General features: G+C 41.7%; 2 protein-coding genes across 5 annotated transcripts in view; one reads left to right on the forward strand and one right to left on the reverse strand.

Moving 5' to 3' along the window:
• DROSHA (drosha, ribonuclease type III) overlaps positions 1–6,721 on the reverse strand; it is a 102,492-nt gene extending 95,771 nt beyond the window's left edge. For 2 of the 3 annotated variants that reach the window (XM_012721878.1, XM_012721877.1), the window contains exons 1-4: positions 6,550–6,624; positions 5,424–5,547; positions 3,723–3,788; positions 2,069–2,902 (exon numbers count right to left, since the gene is read on the reverse strand). In XM_012721878.1, the coding sequence (XP_012577332.1) occupies positions 2,069–2,902; positions 3,723–3,742 (854 nt within the window). In that variant the 5' untranslated portion in view covers positions 3,743–3,788; positions 5,424–5,547; positions 6,550–6,624. Of the gene's footprint in view, positions 1–2,068; positions 2,903–3,722; positions 3,789–5,423; positions 5,548–6,549 lie in introns of all 3 variants that reach the window. The other variant, XM_004678069.2, reaches the window with a different exon arrangement.
• A 153-nt stretch (positions 6,722–6,874) lies between these two features.
• On the forward strand, positions 6,875–23,789 carry LOC101620531 (chromosome unknown open reading frame, human C5orf22). Of its 2 annotated transcripts, none has more exons than XM_004678071.2 (9): positions 6,875–7,020; positions 8,358–8,503; positions 10,440–10,589; positions 11,518–11,926; positions 13,870–13,932; positions 14,156–14,277; positions 17,254–17,320; positions 19,628–19,767; positions 22,219–23,789. In XM_004678071.2, the coding sequence occupies exons 1-9, from the start codon at positions 6,940–6,942 to the stop codon at positions 22,349–22,351; spliced, it is 1,311 nt and encodes a 436-aa protein (XP_004678128.1). In that variant the 5' UTR covers positions 6,875–6,939; the 3' UTR covers positions 22,352–23,789. The 2 variants fall into 2 exon arrangements, with proteins under 2 accessions (XP_004678128.1, XP_012577150.1); XM_012721696.1 differs by lacking the exon at positions 6,875–7,020 and adding an exon at positions 7,254–7,333.
• The last annotated feature ends 2,261 nt before the right edge of the window (positions 23,790–26,050 follow it).

Genomic DNA, 26,050 nt, shown 5'->3' on the forward strand with positions numbered 1-26,050 from the left:
TAAAGATTTTACTTACAGGACATCTTCGTTTCTCCCAAAAAACAACTAAATAAATAAAACCAACAACAACACATGTAGCTCCAAGTTTAAGCCCGGATGAAATAATTTAGGATTTTACAGCACCCTAAAACTCCTCTGACTATGGCACCCCAAAACAGGAAAAAAAAAAAAAGCAACCTACAATGAAATTTACAATAAATTGTTTTCCCAGAGACAGTGAAGCAAACAGCCCCTTTCAAATCTGGAGAAAACTTTTAACAAACTCTTTCCAGTTTAGAGTTGGCCCATTATATTGTGAAAAAGACTGATATACCACAGGCTTCTGACTAGTTTATCACAAAATGATTTCTAACAAAGCTGACCACAGGAACTTATGCTGAAAAGATTTTTTGAGAGTTTACAAGCTTTCAGTCAACTAAACTACCAGCACTCAGTCATCTCTGCAGAACACAGGTTCCTGAATCACTGTCTTCAAGGCTCAGAGTGACCACCACCACTTACTGGCAAAATGGTCAGTCAGAATCAAAACAACAGTCTGAGAAAAACAAGGAAACCATGACATCAACTGGCCCTACGGGAGCCAAGACCAACTCTCCACAAACTCGGGTCTGGTGAGGACAGCATTCTTAGCCCAGGAGATCGGGAAAGACATAGAAGGGATGGAAAGAGAAGGACAAGACTGACAACGGGAAAACCTCAAACCTTTAGCAATATCGAGAGTCCACTGAAGGTACAAAAAAGTAATAGTGCGATTACTATCTGGGTATCTTTCTTTTTTTTATCTATACTACTCATGGTTCTTAGACTTTGGAATAAAAGACTCATATTTAAGAATATGCTGTAAGCCACTGATTTAAATACTTATAAACCAATACACATAAAAGTTTGCATATAACTTCAGAGGATTTGTAGTACTCCAAACCCCAGTTTAAGAACACCTACCAGAACCTTATTCTCTGATGTAGAGATTGTCTTTTGGGGGAAAAAAAAAGTAATTTGGAGTGGAATCCGTATTTTTTGCAAATGCAACTTTCTTAAATATGAAGTGTTTACAAAAACACTGATTCAAAAAGATACCTGCACCCCCATGTTTACTGCTGCTTTATTTACAATTGGAAAGACATGGAAACAGCCCAAATGCCCAAAAGTAGGTGACTGGATTAAAAAGATGTGGTACATATACACAGCGGAATATTACTCAGCAAACAAAAATAAATAAATAAACACCTTTTGCAGCAACATGGATGGAGCTGGAGAAGATCATGCTGAGTGAAATAAACCAGAAAGAAAAGGAAAAATGCTGGATGATTTCACTCATAGCAGGAGTATAAAGGACCAGGCGAGAAAATAATAATAATAATGAACAACTATATACCAGAGACATTTTATGGGGTGGAGTGGGGAATGGGATCAAAAACAGTGGGGGGAGGGAAATGCACTGGACTTTGGTGATGGCACATGGGTGATTTGGTGATGGGAAGCCCAAGGGGATTGCAACTGAGATGGAAAAAGGCACAAAACGATGTAAAAATAAACAACTATATTATTTAAAAATACATATGAATGTGTTTAATACAACAAAGCTAAAAACTAACTTCGATGATGTGTTGATATTTCATCTTACAAAAAAATAGGCCAGAATGCAAAAATGTATATTCAACTTCCACTCATCCTAAAACTGAGAAAGCAAACTAATGCAGTTCAATTCCTAACAGACTTCATATGCAAATTCTCCACTCAAAACGAACACTAGCGCCATAACCTGTAATGATCATACTGAATGCAAGCAAAGCTGGCAATGAAAGTCACAATACAAGACCTGTGCTGCGACAGGATCAACATTAAAACTGTATCAGGCAGAGCCATGGGCGTATGTTCACTGCGGCAGACGTACACGGCGCAGTTCGGAAGACTTCTGAAAGCTGACTTGGAGGCGAGTCTTCCTCGAAACGCTGCCCTGCCCTTCCTTCCCTTCTGTAACTCTGCAGGGCACTGCGGGGCCTGCCGCTGGGCTCACTGACAAATGAGGGGCTCCTGCGTGGCCCGGCAGTTCCGACTCCCGCTTTACCTGCTGCGCTCGTAGCTGCGGTGCCGCGAGGGCGTCCTCGCCCGCTCGTAATCCGACCGGTAGCGGCTGTCTGGTCTCCTCCGGTCAGGGCTGCGGCCTCGTTCCCTCCGGTCCAGGGACCGATGCCTCTCGCCTCGCCCGTGACTGTGATCCCGGTGCCTGTGGTCATCGTAATGCTTGAGCCTTTCAGGGGATCTTCTCTCACTGGGAGCCTTGGGGAGCGGGTATGGAGGGAGATGCCTAAAGTGAGGACTACTGCTGTTGTTGGCACTGGGTGGGAAGGAGCTGGCGTTGTTCTGGAAACTATTAAAATTAGGAGGCGGGAAATTGTGGTGTGAGTATCCGGGAGGGTACTGATAATTAACCTGCTGCGGCATGACGGGAGGCGGTGGGGGGTGGGGCATGGAAGGAGGGGGCACCATGAAGGGGAAAGAGCCTTGTCCTGGGGGTGCTCCAGGGACAGGGGGATTATTAGGACAGGGCATGGGTGGTGGCATGGGCGGGAAACAGGGTGGCACTGGGAAGGGGGGCCTCATCTGGTGGTTGGGGAAAGGAGGCCTGATTGGGCAGGGGGGAAGAGGGCCTTGGGCTGAGGGAGGCATCGGTGGAGGGAAGGGTACAAAGTCTGGCCGCGGAGGCATAAAATTGGGGGCTGGAGAGTTCGAGAAGGTGGTGGAAGGAGCACTTGGAGGTTCATATTGATATTGCACAGGTGGCTGCTGAGGGTGAAGCAGTCTCAGATTTTGCGGCCTAAAAGCTGGTGTTGTGGGTCTGGCTCCATGTCCTCCTCGCCCTCGGGGACAACCTCGTCCTGGGTGAAACGTCATTCTATGACTTTATTGGAAGAAAGAAAGGGAGAACATTGCAGGGAAAAAATCACTATGCATACAAGTTTCACAAATGCCCAACCACTTCATGAGCAACTGACAGACCACTAGGGTTGCTGGAATACTCTACCCACCTGCTACAGGGTTCACTGTAATATCCAAAAGTCCTCATGGCCCAAAAGCTCCTGTTCCCATCTTGGCCACCCACCCACTGCCAGTCAGTCCCTGGACTCCGTCACCCCCTAAGCTGCTCCACCTCTAAAACGACAAATCCAACATGCCATGGTTCAAGCATTTGCTATTAGACCCTTATTCAAGGTCCCCCTACTCCTGACGTCACAAGGCCATCCCATCAACAGCCCCTCACATTTTCTACATCTGCATAAGCTTCTTCCTGTGTTAACCTTGCTCCCACTGAGCAGACAACACGCCCTGTGAGGATTTCATGATCTTCCCTCCAAGAGACCTCCTGCTCCTTCTTCAGCGTTTCCAACTTTGATACGACGATGCCACTCATGGGTCTTCCAGAACTTGGGTATTATCTGACAATGTCCCCTGTGATGCCAACACTCTATGATTCTTCCTGGCATGTCCTACCATAGTTATAATCACCTATGATTTATCCATTCTACCTCTAATTTCTGCCTGCACTGCTGGACCACAAGATCCCTCAGGATAGGGAAAGTTCATTAACAGTCCCAGTCTGGGTTGCTAGTCATACCCATGGCACACAAGAGCACGCAGCCCCTCTCCTTTCCCTGCCACCTTCCATGGCCCAGCCCCTCTCTGTTCTCCCAAACTACCACCATCACTATCGCACCACTCACCAGGTATTGCTTTGCATCATGATGTACTGCCTGGGTAGGTCACATCTTCCGCAGAGAATATAAGTTCTAGAGGAAAGAACAAAACAGATGTAAACTGATTTTCCAAACTGCCAGTGCTAGAAAATATTTCTGTAATCTCCTTGCCATTGACCTTGCATTCTCCATGGCACTTTGGAATTCTAACAAGAGCTGTATTCAAGTTTATAACTAAACTTTAGTTACCTGTCTGGCTGATACCAAACAGTAAGTAGTAAGTGGCTAAAGAAAACTGGAAGCTAGAGTCTCCTTGGTGTGCAGGTGCTAAAATTGCAGCACTATCAAGCTATTTCCAGCCACTGCAGAATGACTTCCTCCCCAGCCAGGAAGCTCACCCATATGGAGTGGCAGACCTCTCCTGACCCGCCTGCTGCTTCCCTCAACAGAGTATCTCAGCAGACCCACCTGTTCTGCTCCCCACTCTGTCTCTAGTGAATCATCTTACCCCCCTCTACCCCAGTTGTTGTATGCATAAATAAAAAGTAAATTTTAAAAACTCAGATATATTCCACCTCTAATTTGCTTCTCCTCTCCTTCCCTATACCCCAGTTTCCTTCAGTGAAACCAGTATTCACACTCACACACAATTACCCCTCAAACTCAAGTCACTGGTCTCAATTTACATTTCTCACTGTTTCTATAGAAAAATATTGTGGACATGAATTACATTCCACATTCTTGAACAAAATGATCTTTTAAAAATTCAAATATAGGCCCTCCCTGGTGGCACAGCGGGTTAAAGCACAGCACTGAGAATCTAAAGCCACTTCCGCATGAGTTCCATTCCCGCCTGCCCCGGAGGTGACCACATGGCATGGCCCGCCTGCTGCTCCCCTCAGCAGTGTACTTCATCGATCTGCCTGTTCTGTTCCCCACTCTGTCTCTGGTGAAGCTTCTCGCCGCCCCTGAGCTTCTGGCCTGTACCCCAGTTCTGTATGCACAAATAAATAAATCTAAAAAAAAATTTAAAAAAAAAATTCAAATATATATTAAGTACAAAGGCTTCAACATAAAAGTATCTTTTTAAAGTCTAACTAAAAGTTTTACAAATAAGCTTAAAGATTTTAAAGAAGATTTTCAAAGGGCTCATGAAGAGAAATTCAGATTTACCTGTACCTATCACTGTGGTTAGTAAATAGCAGGCACCAAATAATATCTGATTAATGGCTTTTACTCAATCCAACGCCCTCATGAAAAACGTAGGGCCTCAGCAGCTGATCCTGCCACTATGGGCTGCTCACTGTTAAAAGAACGAATTCACACTCCATGCGTGGCACTGAAGGCCCTCTCCAATCTGGACTCAGAATCTTCCAGGCCTATCTTCTATCACCTTTCCCCATTCACCAATCATCTCAGATTTCTCCCAGTTGCCTAAAATATCACTTAGCATATTCTTTGTTCTAATCCTCTAAAATTCTCTACCCTGTGCATCTGGCCACTGAATTTCTACCCTCCCCCCAAAGTCAAATGCCACCTCCTTTGTTAAGTCTTCCCCCGTTCTTTTAAGAAGGAACCCCAACAGTTCTTCCTGCCCCCTTGCCTCTGTGCAAATGTCTTCTCCTTTGTTTTTTCTAGTAAACCCACCCTGTTAAAATGTAAAAAGTAAAAAATAATCCCATTCCCTCTAACATCCATTACTCTTAATCTTTATTTTATAGCACTTACCAGTGACCACGTCATGTTATAGTCATGTGGGCACATGTCTAATTCTTCCACTAGATTATCAGTGCTTTGATGACATGGGTCGATCAGTCATGTCTGTAACCTTCACAGCCCCTGGCACCGCATCCTGCACACAATACATTATTTACTGTGTCACCAATGGCATATGTTTCCATGCTTCTGCTGTTCATTTCCCTTCCCCATCTATTCACAATGCATATGCATTATCAAAACCAGATAAAACGCAGATGTTTTCACTAAGTCATGCAACATTGAATGAGAAAACAAAAGGTACTGTCCCATAACCTGTGGGCTCAAAATAAGATGCAAAGCCTGCAGGATTCAAGGAACACATATAAAACATGTCTTAGGAAATAATGGAATAAGATAAATACATGAAGAGTATTCACTAGTGGAACACTAGGGAATGTGTTAATAACCCCGTACAGTGTATCACAGCTGAACATTCACAGCTGAACATTCACTAGTAGAGGCTCATAGACATTCTATAAATAGAATATCTGGAAATATTGTGAAACAGGCCTATTAAAGGTATAATCAGGCTGTGCTGTGGATTCAAGCTTTAATTCAAAAGTCAAAATCACTACAACAGAAAAAATATTCTGTGGCCCCCTATTCCTAGATTGCTGTTAGGAAAGAAACTAAGGGAGCTGTATGGAATAGTAAACAGTTTGTATAGGAAGAGTTGCAAAATGTAACTATACTTTTATTAGGTAACTCTCCTTCCCTCCGTGGACCCCACGATCACAGTCTTCCGGCCGGTGCACAACTGGGTGTGTTTCCCCGTTTGCATCTCCCGCCAGATAGTGGACCCCACGAGGCAGGCTCTGGGCTCATGGACTCGCTCCCCTCGGGAACCCGCGTGGCCCCAGGCCTGGAACACCGCAAGCGCTCCACAAATGAATGAGAGGTCTCATTTCTTATTTATATATATTTGCACGATCGGGGCCTAGAGTCATCTATTTTGCCCTTAGTTGCAGATCCAAGGAGGGGTTGCCCGCCCCCCACTCCCAGGCGCCTCTCACCCCACTCCCGGGTTCCAACCCGGTTTACAACCCGGCACTCGGAAATTCTCCCTCTTCCAAGATACGCAAGACGCCCCTTTTACCTATGAAAGGTTCCCGGGCCGCGAGGTCGCCATCGGAGCAAAGCCAGTCTTAAACTGCAGCCACCAAGACCTGAGCGCCGCCCGCGCCTCCGGAACAGGAAACCGAGGGAATTAAAAAACCGGAGAAAGCGGGACCACCCGGGGAAAAGCTCTCGGGCGCGCGGCTGTGCCTCTACGTGGTGATTGGTGCGTCAAAAAGAGCGATGTCCATTCCAGCCAATAGCTACTGTGAGCTTCTGAGGCGCCCGCCCCCTGCCCTCCTCACACTCCAATGCGGAACCTCAACCGGGTGAGCGCGTGTTTCCACTCGGGAAGGGCAGCGGCGCAGCACCTCTGGCTTTCCCCGGTCCTGGCCAGGGCGACCGCCGGGACGCTGCCGCGAACACAAACATGAGCGACTCTGCTCGAGAGCGCGCCGGCCTGCGACGCTACCCCGAGCTCCCGGTGTGGGTGGTGGAGGACCATCAGGAGGTGAGCTAGCGTCGGCGCGCGGGCCCCGGAGGCGGCGGAGCAGCGACTCAGCGACGAGAGAAATCGCAGAATGGGTTACCCACGCGAATTCCCTTGACTTAGGGAAAGACCCCAAGGCGACTACCTTGGAAGAATGGGCGCGAACGATTGTAGGAGGCTTACTATGCTCTGAGCAGCTATTCTAACCTTCCCGAGTTGCCCCATAACCAACTGGTGGTGTCGGGATTCGAACCGTGCTGTCCGCCTTCAGAGGCCGGTATCCTCAGGCTCCTCCACGTTAACGCTGGAGCCCGCCGTCTCCAGCAGAGTGTAGGTAGGAGACTTCATGCTAAGACTGGGCTGTCATCTGCGTTACGGGGACTTTCAAAGCACTCCTAGGGCCCTTGGGATTGCTATTGCTTGCGTTTGTAAGCATTAAGGATGTTTTCTATTGTTGCGGCAGTTTTTACTGTAGAATAAAGTGGCACCTTAATCTGTACTTCTGGAAGGGAGGCACATGGAGGCACGTGGATCTAAAGTGTTTTTTTTTTTTTTTTCAAGCTGGATTAATAGCCTTGAGTTCTCCGGATATATGGAGAGCTGAGCAGGTTTCAGAATTGATAGATGAAGAAGGTTAGGAAAGAAAGCTGGGTTTCTCAGGATCTAGACGCAGTCGTTATGGGACTGCAAAAGAGCAAGCCAGTTCAGTTTTAAACCTGGAACTATAGAGATTATAACACACAAAAAAACAAACCCTTCTTGAAGGTAGGTGACCAACATAACGCCTTAATATGCATTTACTAGCAGCTTGGTTTTTAGCCTCAGTCCCTGTCTGTTTCCTTCCATTGAGGTGAAGGCAGTATTGCAGGTAGACATGCCGATTAAAGCGTTTAAGAGTGCAGGTTGGAAGTGCTGAAGGAAAAAAAAAGTTAGAAATCACCATTGCAGCCATGGACAAAAGCACGTTAAGTATTTTCCTTCTTTTAAAAAAAAAAAATTTATTTATGCTTATAGGCCAGAGGAATGGTGGGTGAGAAGACTCACCAGAGACAGAGTGGGGAACAGAACAAGCAGACTGACAAAGTACACTGCTGAGGGGAGCAGCAGGCGTGTCAGGAGAGGTCTGCCACACCATGTGGGTCAGCTACATGGCTGGGGATGGAACTTGTGCTGCAGTGGCTTCGGAGAGCTTCATAATGTGATGTTTTAACCCATTGCGCCACCCAGAAGAGCCCTATTTTCCTTCTTTTTAACTTGATGTGCTTCCAATTATTTGCTAAGCATTGTTTTCAGTCTGCAATTATAAGTACTTGCTCATGATTTCATTGCCAATTTCTGATTGTTTGTATCTTTCACAGGTTCTGCCTTTTATATACAGGGCCATTGGCTCAAGGCATCTTCCTGCCAATAATATAATTTTCATGCATTTTGATTCACACCCAGACCTCCTTATTCCTGTGAACATGCCAGCTGACACTGTGTTTGATAAGGAAACACTTTTTGGGTAATATATTATTTCATTAATGATCTTTCACATGCTTCAAAAAATATTTGCAATATATAAGCAGTTAAGAGAAGTAGACTTTGCTAAGCTCTTGAGTTTTGTTTGACTGTTTGTGTTTAGTTCAAATGTTGATAGTTTTGTCTTAAAAAGCCAGTCAATAGTTTGGCTTTGCTAGTCTCAGGGTCCCTGTTGTAATCAGTCTCTGCCTAGCAGTGTGAAAGCAATCATAGATGCTATGTAAACAAATGTCTGAGGCTGAGTTCCAAGAAAACTTTATTCATCCTCCCCTTAGAAATCTGGATGCTGAGGTACAAGAAAGTGTGTCTTGTCTGAGCACAGCTCAATGGTATGTTGACAGTTCGGCTTTAATTTATATGTCCTTCCTACCAATAATGACTTCTTCCAACCTCTCAATTTGTTTATTCTCAGATAGTGGATCTTGTTGATTTTCAGCTATATAAAATCATAGAGAGGGAAGTGCAATAGATAATTTATGTTCTGTTCTTCAGGAATAGATCAGACCAAAAATAACTCAAATGATGTTCTAGGTTAGCTTCTCTTCAATAACAAAATTCCCTAAAATTCTGTCAGTCTCTGTATAAAGTCACTGGACTCATACAATATAAAAACTTACATAGCTGTAACTTTCCTCTTATAATGTAAATTAAAAGACAGGTAATATGTGAATTAATTTTAGCTTACTACCTTTCTTTTAGTAGGCTTTCTCCAAAACTCCAATATGAAGCACTACTTTCTAAAGAATTATGGTGACCCTACTATTGTTCTTACTTTCTTCTTTTAAAAAAAGAAAGATTTATTTATGTGCAAGAGCTGAGGTGTAGGACAAAGGTGCAGAGAGTGGGGCGTGAGGATTCACCAGAGACAGAGTAGGAAGCAGAACAGGCAGCTACACTGCTGAGGGCAGCAGCTGGGGAGGCAGGAGAGGTCTGCTGTGCCACGTGGGTCAGCTCCCTGGCTGGGGATGGAACTGATGCAGCAGTAGCTGCTGATAGCTTGATAGCGCCGAGACTTTCACGCCTACACCACCAGAAAGGCCCAAAATTGAGAAATTTTTAACAGTAATTCATCTCAGATAACAATAGTCCTATATATGTTAGCATAATAAAAAATATATTTTCCAAAACAATTTTAGTGGAGAGTAACACTGTTTAAATGTTAGCAGATCTCTAACGTTTGCTTACATTAAAGATAGCTAGGTTCTCATATCTGCTTTTGTGTTCAGTGCTGTCTGATGTTGTTTGGTGTTTGTTTATAAAAATAGGAGAGGACCCTCCCTGGTGGAGCAGTGGTAAGGTCTCAGCACTGCAAACTGGCCGCAGCCACTTTAGTACGATTTCAATCCCCGCCCCGGAGGTGACCCATATGGCACAGCAGTCTTCTGCTGACCTACCTGTTGCTCCCTTCAGCTGTGTATTTCGTCCATCTGCCTGTTCTGTCTCTGGTGAATCCTCTCACCGCCCCTGCACCTCTGGCTTGTACCCCAGTTCTGTATGCATAAATAAATTTTTAAAATAATAAAGATGTGCCATCTAAAAAAAAAAAATTTACAGTTTTTCCAGATCATTGTGAATATTCTTTTTTTTCTTTTCTACAGTGGCTAGCAATGAAGAATACAATGATTGCTAATGGAGCTCAGTGACACTGCCTTGATGAACAATATCACCCCATCATTGCTTTGTCCTATTAGTGCAAATGTAGTGCAGTAGAAAATTAAAAAGGGAAATAACGTGAGGAAAATAGTTTTGAACTAGTGGTTACCCTGAAAAGGTCTCAGCAACCCCTCAATTGGTCCTTGAGCCATACTTTGAGATCTGCCAATTTAAAATATTATGGATAAAGCTATACATTTGGTTTTAAAAAAAAAAAACACACAGACACACTCTGATAGTCTTAATACTTTATATTTCTTTTTCAGAGAATTGAGTATTGAAAATTGGATTATGCCTGCAGTGTACGCTGGCCATTTTTCTCATGTGTTGTGGCTTCATCCTCCCTGGGCTCAGCAAATCAGAGAGGGCAAGCATCATTTTTTGGTAGGCAAAGACACTTCTACTACAACAATCAGGTATTTTCCTTATTTTTATGACTATGAGTGGTGATGAATGCTGCTTTTTTTTATTTTGGGATCCCTTAATAACTTGTTAAGTGTCTATACAAACAAATAGAATCAAATTAAGCCTTTATTCAATTCTTCCCAAAAAATTGTCAAACTATAAGGAATAGGATTTCAAGTCTCTTGACCACCTTCACACACTATTTATTATTTCTGGTCAAGTTGGTTTTTGAATAACATGATCTTTATCCTCTGGAATTCTGGCTCTAACTTTGAAAACTTTATGAGTTAATATATTTCAATAAATTTATTACTCCCATCTAGCATAACTATTGACTGTTCAGTTTAACTAGTGATGAATAGGGAAAATTACCTCACTTTGTGATTTTTTTTTTTTTTAAATGCAGTTAACTTGCGATTTTTTGGGTCAAGTTTCAGCTGCTATGCAAGAGCTGAATTACTGGCTTAAGCAGGACCATTTACTTTTTTCTCATATTAGAAGTCACCACACATGGCCAGGGCCCATGTCTCAGCTCAGCGGTTTGCGAACCCTGGTTCCTTCTTTGCTCCCCCATCTTTGGAGTATTGCCCTTCCTCTAGTCCAAGGTGCACTTGCCACTTCTGTGCCCTTCCGTAGAGGAAAAGGCAAGACTCTGTAGTCTTCTTTTCTGTTTACAGCTTTTGGCCAGCACCTAGTCCAGTGACCACTTGCACAGGCAGACTGCACACGTGGCTGCAAGGTAGATGGTGAAATGGCCTGGCGTAGCCAGCTGAAAATTGAGGCAGTGCTCTGGCTGCAATAGAACAGAAAGTACAAGCAGTAGACAGCTCTCAACTTGTGTCAGATTCGCCTTTCTTGTGTTTTTGCAGTGCTATGGAAAAGCTGTATCAATTGTCAGTGAACTTATCCCATCTTTAAAATTGTTTTCCTCTGATCCAGGGTTACGAGTACAGACCACTACTTCCTAAGTGACGGCCTTTATGTAACTGAAGAACAACTAGAGAACCAGAAGCCCGTACAACTGGATGTGATGACGGTGAACCCTGATAAACTCTGTAGCCGTCAAGAAGAAAACGGTGCAGTGTCTTCTGCTAAGAAGCCAAAGCTAGCGCTGGAAGGTGCAGAGAACCCTGCCTCTGCTGACTCTGACTCTGACACAGATGGACTGCGTGAGCACGCAGTGGCACAACGAAAGGGACCGTCCTGCCCGGAACAGTCATGTTCATGGTCTCCGGAGGGGCAGGCTGGGGAGATTCTGGAGATTTTGAAGAAAGGGGATGCATTTGTGTTAGATATTGACTTAGATTTTTTTTCAGTGAAGAATCCTTTCAAAGAAATGTTTACTCAGGTAAATATACTATTTTTAAAACATAGATCTTGAGACTTACATACATTTTTCTAGATCAGGGATCTGCATATAGCCAGATAGTTACTTTATTGAGGACCCTATATGGCTCTGCCATATGTTCTACTTTATGACTGGTTTCCAAAAATACATTAAAATTGTTTAGAGCATTTTCTAGATCCTTTTTGCTATTTTGCATTTACTAATGGGGTACATAGGTAGTTGAAAAAAATGTAGTACAACAAAGTGTCTATGTATAAAACATCACATTCTTATCCCTCCCCATTGCCTGTGTCTCAGCTCAGAAATAGATATAATAACTGGTTTGTTGTATCTTTCCAGAGGTAATCTATCTACATAATAACCCTGTGAGTCACATTTTCCATCATGAGCTTCCTGACATATGTGCACTGCATGTAGCAATGTGTGAGGCCTTCAGTCTTCATCAGTTCGTAAATGCAGATCACCTGACACTGTTCGTATGTGCATATCCGGGGTGGAACTTCTCCTCAAAGAGACTTTGCTGAAGCCATGACCCTAGTGCACATTCCTGCTCTGACACACGTAACTGCGCGCTTCCACTTTCGGAAGCTGGTGCCAGGTTAAATCATGTTCAGGTTCAAATTAACGGCCTTTCGACCTAAGTTCTGTATTGGATGTTTAATGGTGTTGTGCTTTGTAGTCCTTACACCTTATACCTCTCTGACGCAGTTATGATTCACTTAAATTCTCAAAGGTCAGTGATGGGTCCTGATTTTAATAAAAAGGAACATGTAAGGATTGAACAAAAGACTCCAGAGCCCTCTCCTGACTTATAAATTAGGGGAAAAATTGCCCTCTTCTGCTGCTGTATGCAGAGTTAGTTTCCTAACCACCAGTACTTGAAAGTATGAAGCAACCTTAGAAATATTTTTAAAAAAATTTGAATAGTGGCTATACCTGGAAGTGAAAGGAGCTGACTATAGGAGTTTATTCTTCAAGTGTACTGATCTAAATAGTTGAGGTCAATAAGGAAGGTGCCTACGAGGTTACATTAGAAACATCTGGTCTGTTACTCCTTTTCAAGTGCTATGAGGAAATCTGGGAAAATGGAGAATTTCTCTGGATACTTCATACTCTGAATTTTTTTTTAAAGAGCATGTAGTGTTCTTCATCATTTCATAAGTTTTTGTTTTCACGATAGTACAAAAGTTACTTACCTTGTGTTAAATGTATGTTCAGAAGTCAGAGAGATATTGTGTTTGTTACTTCTGCTTAACCAGTTGTATGATTTTGGAAATGTTACAAACTTTTTAAACCAATTGTACAATAGAAATAATCATATCCAACTCAGTATTGTCACTGTGAGATTAATGCCACAACATTGTGCTGAGTGAATTTTAGTTCTGTGTATAACCTCTTTCTGACATTCTACTCCTGAAGAGGATTATTGTGTGACAGAGCCCACAGAGCGACTAGTTAGCGGTGCTGCGTGAGGGGCCGTTCTCCTGCAAAGTCAGTGGAGCGGGTGCCCTCCTTTCAGCTGTATCTGCCCCCGCTGATGCATTTGTACTCTGGAGTTCTCCTCTGTGCCTAGGGAGAGGGCTGCGAGGGGAATGTAGATAGTTTTGCTGTTGTTTGTGAAGCTGTTGTATTTCCTATGAAAAGCTAACATCTGCTTAGATCTTAGGTTATAGCCATTTAGAATGTAATGTTATTAGAAATATTTTCATCACAGACTCATACCACTGAGTCTTTTTTCACAGCTAATTTACATATGTTCTTGTTACACCCACATGTATAGAATTACCCTGAAGAATGGTAATAGTTACAGTGAAATCTAAATCATGCACTTTGCTTCATCCTCCCACACAAACCGTTAAAAGATTATCTGAGATGTTCTTCTTGTCGCACAATCATGTTTCGCTTAAAGGATATTCATTGCTTTGCTTGCTTCTGCTTTTCAGGAGGAGTACAAAATCCTGCAAGAGCTGTATCACTTTAAGCAGCCTGATGGCAGCCTGACAGAGGTACCCTCCACTGGTTTCGGTTGGGCTTTATCTCTTGTTACATATCTAGTAATAGGGTGCTCTCAAAGGATAGAGTTTGGATCGCCAACTCTTGTATGTTTATTGGGAACATGTAGACATTCTGGCTACATGAACTACTTGAGCTGGGATGTTTTCATTAGAATGAGAATTTCAATTGTGTTTTTGAAAGAATATAATCTCAGGTTTTCAATGTCTTTAATAGGAAGATTTGGTAGATTGTGTTGATACTCGGACTCACCAGTTAGAAGACTTAGAAGCTACTTTCGCTGACTTGTGTGATGGTGATGATGAAGAAACTGTACAGAAATGGGCTTCAAATCCTGGGTAACACCCCAAATTATTTTCCATATGCTTAGTTATATATCTCTTGCCACGTTTGGTAGGCAAATTGGTTTTTGAAGTTAATATTAAATTTCAACACATTTACTAACAATAATTAACATTTGTCGAGTGTTTTCTACACGACCAATATAATTCTGAGATTTTCCCTGCATCATCTCCTTACAGCAGTCGTATGGCTTTTGTATTATGTTGCCCTTTTGTAGGCAAGGTTGAGTAGGTAAGTAAGCTCCTACAAATCAGTAAGCGGGTGTGCTTTTAGTCATTAGGCGATAGCTGCCCCCGCTACATACAGTAGCTCCTCAGGTAGCATCCTGTCATTCACTGTCATTTATTGTCAAGATAATTAGAAAAGTACCCACACCCAGCCAATATTAAGCAAAACCACGACCCTACTTTTATTCTACTCCACTGCACTTAGACAAGTTTATTTTCAAACTGTCCATGGCATATGGAAGCAAGATTGAATAACTGGAAACTTCTTCAGGGCATTGAGCCAGTGCTCTTAACGTTAACATTTACCTTGAGAAGATGAAAAGATCTTTTGGAGCGAGCACCTAATAGTAGGGGTGGGGGCGGCGATGGGGAGTGCGGGGGAGGATGAAAGTTGGTTTGAAAGAACATTGACGTAAGTCAGAAAGTTATTCTAAATATTCTGAAATATTTCTTCAAATCATGTAAACTTCAAAAGGTCAGAAAAACTAAAATCAGACCATCAGACAAGCTTTTAGGCCTTATCAGCAGGGGAAGACCAGCACCAGCTTATTTAAAAATGGACCTCCCAGAAACTGAGATTTTTCTCCAGAGTATAAACACTAGAGGTTAATTATGAAACCACAGCATAACATGAGGAAGTTAGAGTCATAGTACTTTTAGCCACAATAATTTCCTGTATCATAGTCATTGAAAATAATTCATCAATCTCTGGAAGAATACAGAAAAAACTAGAATATTAATCGCTCTGGGGAATTTTACGGCAAAGGAATAAAATCTATAAGAGAGAAATACCTCTTTGCTATATGTGGGTATTATTATTCAAAATATGCGATGCAATTTTTATTTAAAATACTCAGAAATATCCTTGAAGTATAAACATTAATTATTATCACTAGGAAAAGCAGAGGTATGGGAGAACAATCCATAATAGTATTAAACATATTATGGCACTTTAAAATTTGTCAATATTTTTTCTCTTAAATATAAGGAAGTAGTTTTTAAAATGATTCTTTTTGTGTGATTTTGATGGAAGAGGGAAATCTACACTACATCAGAGGATGTGAGTCTACCTAAAAATATTAAAGTGTACTTACTATTTTGTGATTTGTGAAGTCTTAAGCCAAGTTTAAAATTTAAAATATCTAGGCCCTCCCTGGTGGCGCAGCCTGTTAGGACACAGCACTGCGAGCCAGCCACAAGAGCTTCAGTGTGAGTTTAATCCCCAGCCCCAGAGGTGACCCACATGGTGCGGCAGACCTCTCCTTTCTCACCCACTGCTCCCCTCAACAGTGTACTTCGTTGTTCTGCTCTGTCTCTGGTGAATCCTCTTAACCACCCCTGCACCTCTAGCCTGTACCCCAGTTCTGTATGCATAAATAAATAAAATCTTTTTTAAAAAATCCCTAAAATATCCTGGAGAAAGCACACAGTAGGGCGGCCTTCCACCAAGGCCAGGTGCATGCTGGCATGCCCAGTTAGCTCTTCATCGCAGCAGGGAGTTCCATCACAGCAGTGCTGCAGCAGTGGTGGGGCTAAGGGGGGAGCAAAGGGACTGGGTGAGAGAGCTAGAAAACTCTTCCCAAAATAACCATGCCCCTGAGGGGTCAGACCCTCAGCACAAGGTGCCTTCACTATTCCTAAGAAATAGAGGAGGCAGGTGTTTAGACCATAGAAGCCCACAGGATGGATTGTAGACAGCTTCCCTGCCTCCTTGTTCTTTTTTCTTTCTGCAAAGGGCAAGTACTGGTGGAGGAAACATTGATATACTGAAAGCATTCCTTAATCAGGGCTTCCAGAGCAGTGCTCCCTAAATTTAACTTGAAAGCACCAATGTTATTAAGTGATGTAGAATTTTTCTGGCTATAATTGCACATAATCCTAACGAGGGCTGAAGTTTTAACTTTCAGGAAACTATTACTTTTTGAAGGCTTAGTTTTCTTGCTGACCAGAGTAATTTTTTTTAAGAGTTATTTATTTGTGCATACAGAACTGGGGTACAGGCCAGAGGCTCGGGGGCGGTGAGAGGCTTCACCAGAGACAGAGTGGGGAGCAAAACAGGCAGATCGACGAAATACATTGCTGAGGGGAGCAGCGGGCGGGTCAGGAGAGGTCTGCCACGCCATGTGGTCACCTCCGGGACAGGCGGGAATCGAACTCATGCGGAAGTGGCTTTAGCTTCTCAGTGCTGTGCTTTAACCCACTGCACCACCAGGGAGGGCCGACCAGAGTAATTTTTAAAGTTACAATAGAGCTTTTACTTTTAAAGAAAAAAAATTGGCCCTCCCTGGTGGTGCAAAAGTTTAGAACACAGCACTGCAAGCCAGCCACAGCCACTTCAGTGGCTGACCCTCCTGCTGTTCCCCTCAGCGGTGTACTTCATTGATCTGCCTGTTCTGCTCCCCACTCTGTCTCTGGTGAATCCTCTCACTGCCCTTGCACCTCGATTGTACCCCAGTTCTATATGCATAAATAAATGAATCTTTAAAAAAAAAAAAAAAAAGAAGGAAATAAAGAAGAAAATGTCTTTAAAGGCTAAGGCTAATATTCAACCTTTAACATAATCTATAACCTTTTAGGTAAGAAAACAGCAGGGAACATTTACTTGTTACTATTTTGATATGTCATTTGAGCAGTTTTATCTTTCATTTCCTAAGCATCACATGAATTATTCTATTGATAAGTTTAAAGTGCACTGTATCATTTACCCCTGCAAATGATTTTAATTGAGGTGTGGCTTTTTTCTAGGATGGGATCTCTAATTCCACTTGTACAGAGTTTGAAAAAACGGATGGAAGTACCAGACTATGAAATGGTAAATATTTTATATCGAATTAGAGTTGACCCTTTAGAAAGACATTTTTCTAGCTACGTTAAAAGTAATTTCACTTTTCTCTGTGTAACTAGGATATCTGAATAAATTATTTTTAAAAAGAAGAAATAAATGAAAAAAATACTTTTTAGAAGCCACACCTCAAAGCTTTCCTTTCACAATTTTATGTTTGAAGCAAACATGCTTTTTTTTTTCTTAACTTCATCCTTGAGCAGATCTCTTCAAACCAGAGAAAAGAAAGCATACAGTTTCTAAAGTCATTCATTATTCACTCATATTTATACCACCTCCTTCCATTTTCTTTCTCTCTGAATCCTTTTGTAATTGTGAAGAATAAAGAGAAAGGCAAAAGAGAGCAGTGTGGTAAGTTAGATGTGTGACTGGCATTGTTGCCAACACTGATAGGAATACTGTGGCAAAAGAGGATATCTTTGATGGTGATTTATTTTTATAGCATTTTCTAGTCTTTGAAGCATATGTCTTCATAGGTCTTCTCTCAGATTTTGTGCCAGAGATAAGACCTCCAGGTCTTATGCCATCTGGTGCTTCAGTAACACGTGTTACTTGATCTATTCTATGTTTTCCTTTTAGTTTGTGTTTTATTTAACTGCAGAATAGAATCACATCACCTTATTTAAACTGAAGGCATATATTGCTCTAATATAATCTTTATGTCAGTAAGACTAAGAAAATTAATAAAAAAGTATTTTTATTAAATTGGAACTAATTCAAGATCCAGCCTGTGTTTTTAACGGGGATTATTAATATTAACACTAGAAGACACTTACAGCATGAGAATGCGATCATTAAATGTGTTTTCATGCTGCTAATCTTTAATCCTTACAGTCTGTCTGGAGTTTGGGGTGATGGTGGTGTATTATTGAAAGGAGAGACAACAGGGGCTGTTTCAAATCATGTCATCAGATGTGACATGCCAGGAACTGTGGAGATCGAGCACTTAGTGTTTTGTTCATTTCAGTAGAAGCAAATACGTAGAATCTCATTTTACTACACTGATTGGTCATTACCATTTAGGTCTTTTATATATATCCAGAACCTCAAATAAAATACAGGTTAGTGTTTTTTCCCATGGTTTGTATTTACATACACCAAGCATAACCATGGCACATTTGACTTTCAGTCTTATGCCTTTTAAAGCAGAGATTGAAAATGTTAGCCTGTGAGCCATTTCTAGCTTTGAGAATATTTATTTAATGCTAAAATTAGAACACCGGTCATTTACATTTAAAACGTATATTTATAAATACCAATGGCTAACAGTGCTAAATAAGATAGAAATGAAGACTATTTGACTTGTATTTTCTCAAAATTTTGAATGTAATACTAGGTGCATGTATTTTAGAAATAAATACAACAGGGGCCCTCGCTGGTGGCACAGTGGATTAAAGCACAGCACTAGGAAGCTAAAGCCACTTCAGTATGAGTTCGATCCCAGCCCCAGAGGTGACCCACATGGTGCGGCAGACTGCTCCCCTCAGCTGTGTACTTCGACAGTCTGCCTATTCTGCTCCCCCACTATCTGGTGAATCCTCTCAACACCCCTGCACCTCTGGCCTGTACCCCAGTTCTGTATGTATAAATAAATAAATCTTTTTAAAATAATAATACAATACTGTGCTAGAAGGTGAGGTGAGAATATTATATTAGAGCTTTATATCAGTGTTTAAAATCTAGGTGAATGAATAATTAACTGGGAGATTTAAATTAGTATTTATTCAAGGAAAGGCAAAATCTAAGTAGACCCATTATCATAACATGAAGTAGTTAAAGAAATACTCCTAGGACAACATCAGGCCCAAACAGGTGTGTATGTTTTGTTTTGCTTTGTTTTTAAAGATTTATTTATGCATACAGAACTGGGGTACAGGCCAGAGGTGCAGGGGCAGTGAGAAGATTCATCAGAGACAGTGGGGGGGGGGGCAGAACAGACAGATCGACAAAGTAGAATGTTAAGGGGAGCAATAGGTGGGCCAAGAAAGGGAGGTAGGTCACCTCCCTGGGTGAGGATTGAACTTGTGCTAAAGTAGCTGTGGCTAACTTCCTAGTGTTATACTTTAACCCTTTGCATCACCAGGGAGGACCCACCAAACAGGTGTACAGTTTTACCAAAACTTAATAGAATAGGTAACTTCTAAGGCCCAGAAATGTAAAGGAAAAAGAATACCAATCCGCAAAAAATAATGTAAGATTTGTTAGCAAGACCACTAGTGGCTAGAACCTTCTGAAAATAACAAAGCCTTTCAATACAGTTTTTAATTGTCTTTTCAGGTTCACCAAGCTGGCCTAACCTGTGATTATTCAGAACTTCCTCACCATGTCAGCACAGAACAAGAAATTGAGTGTCTTATTCAGTCTGTGTATTATTTACTTAAAAATTTACCAAAACCTGCTCTTGTGACAATTGCAAGGTAAGTGTAGTCACTTAAATTAATAATGCACCAAAAATGCCCAGATCATAATCTGCAGAATCTGCAGATCTCCTATGTCGTGTCATAGAGGACTTTGTTCTCAACTCCAGGATGGATGTTGAGATGATGCTGCGTCACCCAGGTGGGGCCAGTGTATCACAAAACTTCTTAGAAGAAGAGGGCAAGAGGGGCAGAATCAGAAATCAGAAACTGCTGGGCTACTGCCTTTGAAGGTGGGGCAGAGGCCACAGCAAAAAGCAAGGACACAGTCCCCCTAAAACCTGGAGGGGAAGCGGCCTACCACATTTATTTCTAGCCTCTACAAAACTGTCAGCTAGTAAAGTTGTGTTGCCTTGAGCCAAGTACTTAGTAGTATTTTTGTTACAGTAGCAATGGGAAGTTCATGTACTTTCTGTAGATGAGCCCAGTAATCTTTACCAGCTTTTTCAGATCTATTTTATTTCCTGTTAGTGATGGGTCAGTAAGTAATACTCAGTTCTTGTTACCTTTGACATTGGTATCATTATTCCAGTAAACACAGAATTCCCACTTCACATCCTACAGATGAATATTCAGCTAGGACCATGTTTTTAATTCGAGCATACTAATGTGCTGAATATTTCCACGACTTAGTAACAGTTTTTTCCTATCTTAATTTTTGGGTTGGTTTTATGTGGAACTGTGAGATTCTGAAATAAATAGTTTAAGTAATGAAACTCATGATTAGAATATTTATGTGCCATCTTACATCAAATATTTTATAACATTCTTAGCATCCTGGAATAAAATTTATAGAAAATCTAACCAACAAAAACATATGCCTTAAAGATATATGGGTAAATATATATAAATAAATATATATAGGTAATGTAACTTTTAAGTCTGCTCAGGCTGCAGCAACAAAAATACTGTAGACTGAATGATCTATAAACAACAGAAATGCATTTCCTAAAGTCCTGGAGGTTGGGAAGTTTGAGGTGAAGATTCCAGTAAATTCAGTATCTGGTAAGTGATTCATAGTCATCTCTCTATAACCTCACCTGCAAGAAGGATTCAGAGAGTTCTCTGGGCCTTTTTTTTTAAAGACTTATTTATTTATGTATACAAGAGCTGGGCCAAAGGTACAGGGGTTGAAGTTCCACCAGAGACAGAGTAGGGAGCAGAACAGGCAGGTCGACTGAAATCCACTGCTGAGGGGAGCAACAGGTGAGACAGGAGAGGTCTGCTGCGCCATGTGGGTCAGCTTCCTGGCTGGGGATCGAACTTGTGCTTCAGTGACTGTGGAGAGCTTCATAGTGCTTTGGCTTAACCTGTTCCTGTTGCGCCACAGGGCGGGCCTGCTCTGGGGCCTCTTTCACAAAGGGACTTAGCTCATTCTTGAGGAATCCTTTCTCATAGCCTCGCTACCTCCAAAGACTCCACCCCTAAATACTGACTTTGAAGATTAGGTGTCAGCATGAATTCTGGGAAGACACAAGCTTTTAATCTATAGCAATAATCTACACATTTTAAATGAAAATAATTATAGAAAAACATGTAATAAATGCCACACTCGTCTTGCATCTCACAAGTGTCACTCAGTGCAGCTGGATACTGGGGCAGTGGCCAGTGACCATCAGGAGCTCTGCTGTTGTGACGTGGTTTTTACTGCCTCGTGGTAAAGTTCTGAACTTAAAGTCCAGGTTTTCTCACAGAATAGTTGTATTCTTAGAAAATTTAGATTATTTTTACCCATTTTCAAAAGTACTCTGTATATCTGTAAAAGAGTGCTAAATTCTGGCTTAAAAAGTAAAGGCTTTTCACTGAACGTGAACGCTCTGTAGGCTTTGGAAAGTAGGCAAAACATATTCTCCTTACACAACTAGCCTGCATATCAGACATTTTCTGTCAGACTTCAGATACCAGTCTCCAAAAATAAAGATTCCTGCTCCCTCTCCTGTTCCTATTCTGCTTACAACTACCCAGGAACTAACCCAGCTCTGGCACATGCCTCATTTCATTTTCGCCTGTCCTGTATGGATAATAACTCAGGTTTAATGCAGACACTCTTCAGTTGGAGAACCTCTCCTTCACCATTTCTAGGCGTGAACACAGTGAAAGAACAAGAAAGATGGCACTAAATAAGCTGCACTGTTCCCCAGCACTAATATTTGAAGCTGCGCCCTGTTGTTTCAGCGCTCACCAGTGCACTACTGGTTATGGAACCCGGTCAGGTTAAGCTTTCTTTGCTGCACATTTCTTCAAAGGGTGGAAAATATACCTATTTCAGAAGATTATAGAGCATAATTCATGGACTACAAGTGGCACAAGGTAAACTTCAGTAACTTTCAACTGTGGCATCAAAATTCGGTACACCTGCATTGCTATTTTACATTAAAATCAGCATGTGCGGACTTTTCCCTACTGCTCAGTATGATCTCAGCCTACTTCTGTTTCCTCCTTTGACTGCAGGTCAAGTCTGGATGATTACTGTCCTAGTGAGCAAGTTGACACCATCCAAGAAAAAGTCCTCGGTGTCCTGCGCTCTCTCTACGGGACTCTAGACATTCACCTGGTCTATTCAGCAGAGTCTTCTCCATCTTGAAACAACAGAACACAAGGCCCCGATTCCATCTGGATGTAGTAACAGTTGTCACTGACTTAACTGTAAATGAGTCTTCCAGAGAACACTTCGCTTTAATAGTAACTTTCAGTTAAAACCTCTTGGGTATTTTCAGTCGCCAAGCAAAGGCCACGCTGAATGGCAGCAACTGTTTTGGCAGCAACTCCGCTCCCACTTGACGCGCGTTGCTGCTCTTCCTGCCTTTCTGTCATTGTCCTCTTTGGGAGTTTGGTGTGTTGGGTTTTTTTTCCCATTTCTGCCCTTGGCCAGTTGAAATATTTGAGATTCATTGAGTTATTCACTCGCCCAGCTGACCATTTTTAGCACTTCTGCCAGGCATCAGTAAATGGTAGGTGAACAGCAGTGGACAGAATAGGCAGGGCTCCTGAGAAGCAGCGTATGGAGGTGAGACATGTTATGGTCAAAAGGAAAACCACAAACTTGTCCTAGGTATGCTTGAACTACTCCGAACACGCTGATCTAGAGGAAAATAAGGCTGCTACCAAAAAGATAAATGTTCGTGCCCACTGATGAAGATGTTGCAGGAAATGGACCTTCCCAAGATGGTTGGCATTCTGAGTTGGTGACTTTTTTCACCAGCCTTCTCCAAATAAGAGATCCTGTCTTCATCATGGAATTTTTTGTTTACTCAGTTGCCAAAATCTTCTACTTGAGAGAAGTGGGTACTTGGTATCCCTTATGTTAGTAGTCATTTTTAACTACCAACTTGATTTCTTTTACTTTGAAAGTTAAAAAAAGAAATACGAGGGGAAAAATCCCCATCATTTCCCAGTCTGAACGCAGCAGTCATTTCCATTCTTGCATGTAACTGTCAGGCCTTTATTGCATGTACCTGATGGTGTGTCAGCTAACCTGATGGCCAGTCCTGGAGGACACGTTCCCTTTTCCACTCAGATCCCGTGTTCTCAGAAATTCTTGTTCCAGCAAGCTTCTCTTGTTACCAAGTTGGTTTCCCCAAGCTGATAGCATGGATGTTTATTTTTTGTGTGAACAGCAAAACAAACTCATCAGCTTTCCATTTTGAAAGAACATTACGTGCCAAAATTTATTTCTCTGTAAGATGAGAATTGCAGAATAGTGCTATTATTTTTAAGTATTTGAAAGGTTTCTAATAGAGTTCTGTAAACATGGTACTTGAGTAAATTATTTAATGTGCTAAAAAGTAAAAAGGTGTGTGTTGAGAATTTAAGATTTAAAACCATGTGCTAGCACTAATGAATTGTGATTACAGTGTGTTGGCATCCATCTTAGGAATCTGGTTTCAAAGTCATTAATTATGATATCCATGAACTCTGGTGTAACTTCATTATTTTAACTCAGGTAAAATAAAAGGGCATTTCCATTTTAGGATCAGTTTAGTTCTTATGCATTGTAGTTCTCTGAAGAACTTTGCATTTCATCTCAGCTGATTTCCCTTTGATGTTTGATTAGTAGATACTTCTTAAAAGTGAAGAGAGTGGACCACATTTATCACCCTCACTGAGAAAGCCACTGCAAGGGACAGCCTGTTAATATCTATTGAATGCAGAGCTGATATGATTGTCCTTGCCAGTCTGTGACCCACAAAAACAAAAACATAGGTGCTCAACTGCTTCTCTAACAGGCAGGTACAAGTAAAGAATCCAAATCATCTATTTTCTTCCTCTCTCCTTTAATCCCTTCAGAGATTTTCAGTTCAGAGTTTTTGTAAATTTAATTCTGACTCATTTGTTAATGAAACCATTTGTTCTAGAAACAAAAACAGGCACCACTGGTACACTGCCTCTGACAAGTCAGTATAATGTTAAGATTAGCATGATTTTAGTTTGGGTTTTTCTAGCTAAAATTAATAAAACATAAATAAATTAACTGGGGGGATTTCTAAACACGCATTCTCCCATATTCTAGGTGGGTCTGATATAATCACACGGGTCTTTTTTTTTTTTTAATAATATAATAGTTTATTTTTACATCACTTTGTGCCTTTTTCCATCTCAGTTGTAATCCCAGAAGGGTCTTTTTATAAGTGAAAGAGGAGAGACAAGATGTGGGAAGACTTTACTGGTCTTTCCTGGCTCCGGGATGGTAGGGGGCCACCATCTAAGGAACTCAGTCAACCTTTATTTTTTTTTTAATATATATTTGTGCATGTGCGTGTGTCTTTATATTGTTGCTCATTTTGTGTAATGTCTGATTTCTCTTAGGTGTAGTCCCCACAAAATTCCCACCACAAAGTCACCTGTGAGCCATCATATAGTCTCCTGAGCTCTTTCTGCCCCCATTTTAACCCTTCTCCTTTTTCTTCCCCTGCCGAATGTCTCTGATTTATAGTTGTCAGGCAGCCTTTAAAGGAAAATGCAAGGCCCTCTTCACTAGGGCCTGGAAGGAGCTCAGCGCTGCTGAAAGCTTGATTTTAGTCCTTGAGATCCACTAGGAGATTATGACCCTCAGGATGATGAGATAATAAATCTGTGTGGTTTTCACCAAGTCTGTTAGAATTTGGGACAGCTGCATTAGGAGACTAACGCCATAAACGTTACAGCACATAATTGAGTGGTGCCACAAGGTGGCACTAGACCCTCAGTTTTATCAAAGAAACCCTCCATTCTAATACTAATATTACTAAGGGCAATGAGACCATTTTCTTCTAATAACTTTTAAAATTATGTCATTACATTTGCATAAAAACCTTCAATATTGTTGCTGAGTCACTTAAATTAACCTTGATGAGTTTTTAAGCTGATTTCCAGCAACACTTTTTTAATCCAGAAAGATATACTTTATATGAATGCAAGCCGCTAGAATATGTCCCAGTATAAGAACTTTTTTTGCTCCCAAGGCTTTGAACACTGATAGGTGCCCACTGCAGACACCCAATAAATAACTGAAGAATGAAAGAACAGCTCATGTCCGATTTGCAAACAACTATTGTTGGTTGAATCTTTTCATCACATTAACCTGAATAATCCGGAACATGAAGAAAATCCTTGGTCCAAGAATTTCAAATTTAGCACCATTCACAGTGCACGCATTTATTTGAATGTGCTTGTAATGCATTCTTCTTTGTGCTTGAACAAAACTGGCATTCCTTGTTCTAGAGAGCTTTGCCTGCCCTTCTCCCAAATTGGTCCAGATTGATCGCCACACCCCCAGGCGTCTGGTCTCTTTCCAGGGTGTGCAGTGACAGGGAATGTGCCCTCGGGAACATGAGGCCAGAAGGCAGCGTGTCTGGGTGCTCCTTGCATTTCCCTGGACCTGCTGTGCCCTTGGGTGCTTTGCACCTGCTGTTCCCTCTGCGAAGGAGCAGAGGTTCTTTCCTTGGCTTCTCCAGTTCTCCAAGTCAAAGTGAGAAGTTGGTCCTTTGGAAGACTTTTCCCCACTATACTGTGCCCAGAGACCCTGGAAATTCTGTTTCCTCCATCATCTCGTAGTACTTTGTTTTCACCTGTTCACATTGTTTTATAGTTGGTTGTGTAAAGTGGTACCAAATTGTAATTTCCCTACAGAAAAGATTGTATTTTGTTCTTTTTTGTATGCTCAACACCTAAGAAATACTGCAAACAAACAAACAAATGCTTTTGGAGAGAAGGAGGGAGGGTCTCCTCTCATCAGGCCATCATCAGCCTCAGACTGCAGATGCGTAAGATAACTGATGCTGATTTAACATTTAAATTTGTGGTG

The sequence above is a fragment of the Condylura cristata genome, unplaced genomic scaffold (assembly GCF_000260355.1).
Source record: "Condylura cristata isolate star-nosed mole 26May11 unplaced genomic scaffold, ConCri1.0 scaffold00007, whole genome shotgun sequence".
In the NCBI taxonomy this organism is placed as follows: Eukaryota; Metazoa; Chordata; class Mammalia; order Eulipotyphla; family Talpidae; genus Condylura; species Condylura cristata.

Bases quoted from the DNA above. Each gene is read 5' to 3' on its own strand.
- LOC101620531 (XM_004678071.2), top strand. From the start codon at position 6,940: ATGAGCGACTCTGCTCGAGAGCGCGCCGGCCTGCGACGCTACCCCGAG. The intron at 10,590-11,517 runs GTATTTTCCTTA...CCTCTGATCCAG, and splicing joins ACTTCTACTACAACAATCAG to GGTTACGAGTACAGACCACT. The intron at 13,933-14,155 runs GTACCCTCCACT...TGTCTTTAATAG, and splicing joins CTGATGGCAGCCTGACAGAG to GAAGATTTGGTAGATTGTGT.